Source organism: Orycteropus afer, unplaced genomic scaffold, assembly GCF_000298275.1.
Source record: "Orycteropus afer afer isolate SDZICR_OR568_19922 unplaced genomic scaffold, OryAfe1.0 scaffold00650, whole genome shotgun sequence".
NCBI lineage: Eukaryota > Metazoa > Chordata > Mammalia > Tubulidentata > Orycteropodidae > Orycteropus > Orycteropus afer.
Genome location: NW_006922237.1, coordinates 100,332 through 109,836, shown reverse-complemented (window position 1 = coordinate 109,836; position 9,505 = coordinate 100,332). Strand labels below are relative to the sequence as shown.

The window sequence follows — 9,505 nt, the reverse complement described above, 5'->3', positions numbered from 1 at the left end:
AAAAAAAAATATATATATATATATATATATATATATCTTACAAAAGATCCTGCGAAATGGCAGATTTGAGTGAGAGAACCAGGAGCAATGAAGACTGAGTTTTACCAGTGGTGTAGTTTCTGGATTCACAGACTATCTAGCACTAAATATTCATAAGACATTTCCTAAGGCAGCCTTCTTTATTTTGGTCAGCTGTACTAAAATTAGCTCAAGAAGAGAAGGAAAAATAAAGCAAAACACAAGGCCTTGGAAAATACTGGTGAGAGGTTTTTTTTTTTGTTTTTTTTTTTTTAGACAAATTTATCTATATAGAAAATTTGTGAAAAAAGGACAATTCAGTTAAATTTCTCTATTTTAAGCATACTTTATGTACTTACAAGTCACTGTATCAGAAGTTAAGGGGGAAAGAAATTATTAAGAGGATGACTATAAGATAATAAAGTGTATCTATTCATGACTGTAAGTTAAAGTAGCATGAATATGAAATGAGAAATAGCAAATCAAAAGCTTTATTGTTTCAAGAGGAAGTGAGGAATTATTGTGGTTGAAATACACAGAAAGGGGAGGTAGGAATGATTTGAGATGGATATTGATCCAACGAAAAAGCAGGACTCCACTAGGACTGTGTATAATGGCCAATGACTGCATAATTCATGTCTAAGCTAAGTACATAATTTTTGCTGTATAAGATATAAGTAACATAATTCACAGTTATTGAAAACTGCTATGATCTAAGCTCCTTTAAATCAGTATCCCTCAGGGAGAATATCCATTGTTACTATTTTTTAATCAGAAGGAAAAACCAAAAGGGAGCCAACATGCAAAAGCAGGTTGAGTTGCTCAAGCTCCGAACCTGAATGATAGTATGATGATGATGGTGATTGCCATTATTTTGTATTTTGCATAAGTGGAGGCACAGCTGTAATGACTACTTCAACAACTTTAATTTCTACGCATTAAGACAAAGCCCCATTGTTTCTGAAAGTGGACATGCCTTACATGTTTTCACAAAGGAAGAGCTGAGAGCACAGGGTAGTAAGAGCTGTAGGCACTAACCAGGGATCTTGAGGAGATGTGGCCTTACACAGGTAGATGAAGTTCCTAATGACAATCTAAGGTATTGTATAAATCTATCCTAACCTGCAGTTAGAAGAACCATTGGCATCCATGGCTTGAATTATGGAAGCACCATAAAAAATCCTTTATTCAAAACTGTCTCACAAATTCCCTCCCATCCTAACTCTCTGGTGACCTCTAAAGAGCCTGAAATTTTGCCACTGAAGGTTCATCATTCATATTCAATATCATCTTCTTCTTGTATCTATTTGAATTATCCTTCAATGATAACTTCTTCCACTAATACTTAATTATTCAGTTGAATGATAATACTGCTCATGATTCAGCCATACTGGGAGAACTAATATAAGCAATGATGAAATTTGAAGGGTTAGAGGAATTCATGAAGGAGAATAAATTAAAGGGCAAGATGTAATGCAAGAATGCATTGAAGGGCAAGGTTCTTCTCCCACACCACAATGCCACTTCTTGTGGTCAAAGGACAAATGATTGAAATACTAAAGCAAAAGAAATAAATTTTCTGAGTCTTCACCTCCTTTCAAATCAAATCAGTCTTGCTTTGTTTCTCATAGATTTATTGTATTTCTTTGTCTTCTCTTATCTCTGCCTCTTTACTAGGGTGTTATGTGGCTATTCTAAGCTAACAAAATGATTTCAGTTCATGGTAGAAATAGCTCTTAGAAAGATAGGTATGATAGTGAAATTGGGACTTTTTCATTTTACAAATAAAGAAACAGAAGCCCCAAGTGTTAAATGATTTACTCAAGATTACAGAACCATTTGGTTTCAAACCACTCAGCGAATCAGATCTATATGAGTAGAAAATTGACTTACTAGACCCTGGAGCTCTGGTGACATAGTGGATAAGGCACTTGACTGCTCACCAGAAGATCAGCAGTTAAAACCTACCAGCTGCTCTGTGGAAGGAGGGTGATCTATTTTTGTAAAGATTTACACTCTCAGAAACCCAATGGGGTTGCTGTGAGTTGGAAAGGACTTGATGGCAGTGAGTTTGGTTTTGATTGGAGCCTAAGAAAATCAGCAGCAAAACAGGACCATTATGTAAGGCTCAGGGTGTTATAATTTGGCTCCTCTACTATACCACACCACACCACACCACATCCAGACTGCAAAAACCTTCACATAAGTAAGTATGCATAAACACATGCGCGTGAGGATCCAACTTCCGTAAATAGGAGAACACCCTGAAGTCACTTAGGCTCTACTACTTTAGCTTATGAGTGAATAAAATATACAGGCATGCCCATAATCACAAGAGAAAGTATAGGCTTAGATCTTCATCAATATGTCAAACAAAACCTTCTCCAGACATACAAATGTTACTATGTCCCTAAACACAGATCAACCAGTGACCATAGTGTTGATTCCAAATTATACTGAATGCCTAAGGCATTTGACGGCTAACCAGCAGGCTGGTGGTTGAAACCCACCAGTCCCTCCTTGGAAGCAAGACTGGACGATCTACTTCCATAGTGATACTGCCTTGAAAACCCAACAAGGGGTCTGTCTCTATGAGTCAGAATCAACTGCAATGAGTTTGGTTTTTAGTAGGAAGCACAAGGTAGGATGCCCTTGTGTTGCATTTTTGTTGTATGTGAATCAGAGTATGATTGTGCTTCATAGGACTTTTTGGTATTGTTTTGTTTTTATTTTATTTATTTTGTCATTGTTGTTAGGAATATACACAGCAAAACATACATTAATCCAACACTTTCTGTATGTACAATTCAGTGACACTGATTGTATTTTTCGAGTTGTACATCTAGTCTCACCTTCCTTTCCCGAGTTGTTCCTCCCCCATTAACATAAACTCACTGGTCCCTAAGCTTTCTGTCTAACCTTTTGAGTTGTTGTCGTCAATTTGATCACATACTTATTAAAATAATGTTATGCTTAAGGCAAATATTTTCTTTAAGGAGTTTTAGTAGCTGAACTTTTGAAAGTAGATTGGTACACCTTTCTTGAACTTGCTCCTAGAGTGGACATGAATCTGCAAACTTTTGTAACCTTTTGTTTAGCATTGAAAGTGTTACCTCTTTGCACCACAAACACAGAAGTTGTTTCAAAATTAGGCTTAGTACTCATACAAAATTAGAACTAAGCAAATGTGTAAAAGCAAACTAAAAAATCTTAAAAAAAAAAACAGAAAGGGAAATGGAAGCACCATAAAAAATCCTTTATTCAAATGGAACTCTTGGTGTGATGAGTAATTTAGAAGTTTAGCTCAATACCTCTGGATTTAGTATCCTCATGTGAAGTAATAAATGGACCATTGTATGAAGGATGATGGACAGAATGTATACTTTTCAATTTCTCTGACTATACATGCCATGCAACAGTAACTATCTACTTTCTATAATTGACTTCTGTGATGATCTATTTATTTCAACAACAGAAATAATGCTATTGGTACTTTTATTTATTTTTTTTTTTTTTCAGACAATTTAATAGTCTCAGGAACTTGGCCACCTGGAGTAATTCCATGGAAAAAGTAAACAATGTAACTGTGTTCATTTTAAGGGGCCTTTCTCAGAACCCAAAGGTGGAAGAAGTTTGTTTTGTGTTTTTTTCTCTCTTCTACTTGGCTATTCTTCTGGGAAACCTTCTCATCATTCTCACGGTGCGCATGGGGAATCTTCTCAAATATCCTATGTATTTCTTTCTGAACTATTTGTCTTCTGTGGACATATGTTACTCCTCAGTTATAGCTCCCAAGATGATTGTTGACCTATTAGCTAAGCATAAAACTATCTCTTATGCAGGGTGCATGTTGCAACTCTTTGGGGTACATTTCTTTGGTCCCACTGAGGTCTTCATCCTTATTATAATGGCCTATGATCGGTATGTGGCCATCTGTAAACCATTACACTATATGATCATCATGGACCAGAATAGATGCAATAAAATAATGCTGGGCGCCTGGGTAGGTGGGTTTTTACACTCTGTTATCCAGATGGCTTTGGTGGTCCAGCTCCCCTTTTGTGGACCCAATGTGATTGATCACTACTTTTGTGATGTCCACCCTGTGCTGAAACTGGCCTGCACAGACACGTATGTTGTTGGTGTTGTTGAGACAGCCAACAGTGGGACCATCGCTCTTGGGGCCTTTGTAATCTTGTTAATCTCTTATACTTTTATTCTGATATCCTTGAGAAAGCAGTCAGCAGAAGGCAGACGCAAGGCTCTCTCCACTTGTGGCTCCCACATTGCTGTGGTCATCATGTTTTTTGGTCCCTGTACTTTCATGTACATGCGCCCTGATGTTACCTTTGCTGCGGATAAAATGGTGGCTGTATTTTACACTATTATCACTCCCATGTTGAATCCCCTGATTTATACACTGAGAAACGCAGAAGTAAAGAAAGCAATGAAGAAACTGGGGCATAGGAAGGTTTTTTGAGAGGCTGATGACAATTAATTTAAAGTAATGATATTTTTAGCTGGAGCATTTTAATTATTTCTGTCTTTTTTTAAGGCATCTGTACAATGAAGATAGTAAGATAGTAATAAGGACCTTGCTGCGTAGTTGCAAGAAACACATGGTGTTTTTTTTCCTTTCCACTCTTGACTATTTTCTTGGAAAAGTGAAAGTATATTTATAATTTAGAACTGTGATTGGTACATATTAAGCACTCTATCATATGGTGTATGTAAATAAATAAGGAGCTCTGTTAGCACAGTGCCTAAGGCATCTGACTGCTAATCAGAAGGTTGGTGGTTCAAACCCACCAGCCACTCCACAGAAGCAAGACTGAACATAAAGTCCTCCATAAAGATTTATCACCTTGGAAACCAAATAGGGGTTGCTATGAGTCAGAATCAACTCGATGGCAGTGTTTTTTTTTTTTTTAATGTAATTAATTGTACATGAATAGTAAAAAGGATGCAATGATAAGTGTAATGATATAAGTCCTCCCAAACACAGATTTTTATGAAAACTACACCTAGGAAGTATGAAATGACAGGGGAAAGGTGTGTAGAATTAAAGGAAAAAAAAGTTAAAACAGAAGCTAAAATGACAAAATTCATGTTCTCATTCTTCAGTCCTGGAGGAAAAAAAGAAAAAGAAAAAACAAAGTTTCTTTTCTATAGGACTTATTTCCTTTGCCCAAACGATAAAGATATTGGACAAGTTGACTATTTTTTATTTATATTGTTGTTCTTCTTGTTATGTGCTGTTGAGTCAGACCTGACTCATAGTGACCCCTCTGTCGGTTTCTGAGGCAGTATCACTATGGAAGTAGATTGCCCAACCTTCCTTCTCAGGAGTGACTAGTGGGTTTGAACTGCCAGCCTTCTGGTTAGCAGTCAAGTGCTTTAGGCACTATGCTACCAGAGCTCCTTTATTTATATTAGTCTATGATTATGCTGTTGTTAACTGAATATAATCTATATCTGGAATCTATAGCCACAATCTCTGTTCACATGCAAAAACTAACAGAACAAGGTGAAGAAACACAATGAAAACAAGACACTTGTGATAAATAGGTGAAAATCTCTCTCTTTGGGAGAAACTAAATAGGCTATATGTCATAATAAACAAATTTAATCCATTGGCGGAGAATGAGCCCTACTTACGCATCAACAACAAGGTTCTAAAAATATTTAGACACTTGTCCACACAAGTGGACATTTCTAGACATCTCTGTCACTTACACCTTCCTGAATTGTAAACACCAAAACCAAAACAACATCAAAATCAGACCCTGACTTGTTCTTCTGTTGTCTTGTTTCCTTTTCAATATAATTTATCATGTTTCCTCCTCTTGGGATCTTAAGCACCCTGATATTTTTAATCAGGGTCCATCTGGAAGTTTGGAATGAAAAAGTGTTGCTGAATCTTCCTTCATCCTGTAGCTAATTTGTGCAAATGTATGTCTTATTTTAAAACATGGATTCATATCCCCCTGGCAATAATAACAAAGTTCAACCAGAGAGAAAACAGCAAACACTGGTGAGGGTTTGGAGAGAATGGAACTCTCATATGCTGCTAGTGGGACTTTGAAACTGGTACAGCCACTAGGAAAATGGTATGGTGCTTCCTTGAGAAGTTGGAAATGCCAGTTGATTTCAGCAATCCCACTACTAAGTATGTATCCTAAAGAAGTGAGAGCTGTGACATGAGTAGATATATGCATACCAACATTCATCACTCCCTGCATGTGATGAAGAAATGGATACAATTTAAGTGCCCATCAACATTTAAATGGATGAGCAAACTATGGTGTATACACATAATGGAATACTATACAATATTGAAGAATTTCTGAAAAACCTCATAACATAGATGAACTTGGAGGATATTATGCTGAGTGAAATATGTCAGTTACAGAGAGAAACATTACTTGAGTCCACTATTATACGAAGTCATGGAATGGTTTACACACAGAAGGAAACAGCGTTTGTTGGCTACCAGAGATGAAAGGGAAGGAGAGGGGAAATTGCTAGCTAGGTAAGATACACGTATTGATTTGGGTAAAAGAATGGCAATATACCAACAGCAGGTGACCAACACAATATTACTAATGAAAAGGAAGACACGGACAGGTGCACATGAGGTATAGACAACAAAGGTAAATACTATTACGTACATGATACTGCACTATCTGTAATAACAACCATGAATCTATAGGTACCTTAATAGGTAGACAGGCAAGATGATCAGGTATGGGAAAGTAAATTGGAATATACCAGTAACTGTATATAGATTTTGCAGAGAATATTTCTACATACATATTTGTATGGGCCATAAAAATGTCCATGTATATAATAGATGTAACAGGGGGCCAAATTATGATAACTTGTTGTTGTTAGGTGTCATTGAGTTGGTTCCTACTCATGGTGACCCTTTGTACAACCTCAAATTCCTTTTTATGCTTGAACCCACTGTTGCAGCCATTGTGTCAATCCATATCATTGGGGGGTGGGTCTTCCCCTTTTGCACTGACCCTTGATTTTACTGGCATGATATCCTTCTCCAGGGAATGGTCCCTTCTGAAAACATAACCAAAGTAGGTGAGACAAAACCTGGACATTCTTGCTTCTAAGGAGTGTTTTGGCTTCACTTACTCCAAGACAGATTTGTCTGTTTTTCCTGCAGTCCATGGTATTTTCAGTATTCTTTGTGAATGCTACAAATTGAAAGACATCAACTCTTCTTTGGTTTTCACCATTCATGGTCCATCTTTCACATACATATGAGGAGATTGAAAATACCATGGCTTGGGTTAGACCAAACTTATTCTTCAAAGTGATATCTTTGCTCTTTAAAACTTTAAAGAGATTCTTTTGCAGCAGATTTGCCCAGCACAATATGATTTCTTATTCTTGACTACTGCTTTCATGGGATTTGATTGTGAATCCAATAAAATGAAACCCCTGACATCATCAATCTTTCCCCATTTATTGTGATGCTGCTTACTGGTCTGGTTGTGAACATTTTCATTTTATGTTGAGGTGTAAGCCATTTTGAAGACTGTAGTCTTTGATCTTCATCAGTGAGTGCCTCAAGTCCTCTTCCCTTTTAGCAAGCAAGTTTGTATAATATGCATATCACAAGTTGTTAATGAGTCTTCCTCCAATCCTTATGCCATGTTCCTCTTCATATACTAGCTTATTGAATTATTTGTTCTGCACACAGATTGAATAATATGGTGAAAGGACACAACTGTAATGCACACCCTTCTTGATTTTAAGTCATGCATTATCCCCTGTTTTCTGTTCAAACAACAGTCTCCTGGTCTATCTATGCACAGGTTCCCCATGACCACAATTAAGTGTTCTGGAATTCCTATTCTTCACAACACTGAATCCACACAGTTGAATGCCTCTGCATTGTCAGTAAAACTCAGATAAACATCTTTCTGGTATTCTTTAGTTTCAGCCAAGATCCACCTGACGTCAGCAATAATATCCCTCATTCTATGTCCTCTTCTGAATCCAGCTTCAGTTTCTGGCAGCTGCATGTCAATATACTGGTGCAAACCTTTTTGAATTATTTTCAAGAAAATTTTATTTTTGTGTGATATTAATTATATTTTTGATACTTTCCACATTAATTGTGGTTACTGAAGTGGTTAATTGTGGATAATTAAATGTGGAGAATTTCCACACTTCATTGTGTTCATTAGGATTCTGTACATAGACATACAGTCTGACAAACTGACAGACAAGTAGTGGTTGAATAACCTAGAAGTCTCAGAATCAGTTGCTTTCAATGGATGCCTAGACAGAGATGCAGAATTGAAGAAATAGGTAAAAGGTAGGAAGGCTGTGCCTGAGATTATAAGTCGTATAGAACTGTATCCCATACAATCTAATATGACCTTCTGTCCTTTTGCCCTCATCCAAGACTTCTAAGCTTTTTCCTGACTTGTGATTACTGATAATGCTGGTAGTTGAATAATATGCTTATATATATATGAGTGTTCAAAAGCTATGGTAAGATATTCTTTTAATAAAATTTAGTAAAAAATGTACTTTTCAATTTAAAAAAAATCATATTAATGGGCAGAAACTGTGAAATTACACATTTGTCATTGCTGTTGTTAGGTGCCTTGGAGTCAGCTCTGACTCATAGCAACCCTATATTCAACAGAATGCAATTACACATTAATTACCTAAATACTTCCACTAAAAGCAAAAACAACTGATTGAGTTCTTTATACATTTATTTAACAGATAGGTTTGTACATGAGGCATGGTGCTACAGAATGGAAAATGAAAGCTAGAAAGAAAGATGAGCAAAGAATTCACCTTGGTTACAAAGATTTTTTATGTTAGTTTATTATATAATTGTGTCATATTTTCTATTAAATTTTGTATCTTCCTCGAAACAATTTAATGACAATAAAAGGCTTAATGAGTTTGTTGCATGGCATTCCCTAATGGGATTGACCTTTTCCCTAATCCCTCTTCAAGTCTTCCAGTAAAATAATCATCACACACACACACACACACAAACACATACATACTACCTTCTTTTGTTTTAAAAAAATCCAAGTACATAGTGAGTATCACTTCATTTACTTAATTTCTCAATGTGCCATTTGAGACCATACATTCTACATGACAATTTTCATCTCCGTATTTCTCAGGGTATGTTGCTGTTGTTATGTGCCGTCGAGTCGGACCCAGCTCATAGAGACCCTTCCTTGGGTTTCCGAGGGAGTATCACTACAGAAGTAGATTGCCCAACCTGCCTTCCAAGGAGTGGCTGGTGGGTTTGAACCGCCAGCCTTCTGGTTAGCAGTCAAGAGCCTTAGGCGCTGTGCTACCAGAGCTCAGGGTATAAGTGAAAGGATTCAGCATGGGGAAAATTACAGTGTAAAACACAGATTTCCTTATCCTTGTCCTCATTTTCAGCAGGTAGAACGAAAGTACAACTAATATATGAGAGCTACAGATC

The 9,505-nt window shown here is 36.7% G+C and overlaps 1 protein-coding gene across 1 annotated transcript; it reads left to right on the top strand.

Moving 5' to 3' along the window:
• The first annotated feature begins 3,565 nt into the window (after positions 1 to 3,565).
• Positions 3,566 to 4,498, top strand: LOC103210746 (olfactory receptor 4S2-like). Its single transcript, XM_007956660.2, has one exon. The coding sequence runs from the start codon at positions 3,581 to 3,583 to the stop codon at positions 4,496 to 4,498; it is 918 nt and encodes a 305-aa protein (XP_007954851.1). The 5' UTR covers positions 3,566 to 3,580.
• The last annotated feature ends 5,007 nt before the right edge of the window (positions 4,499 to 9,505 follow it).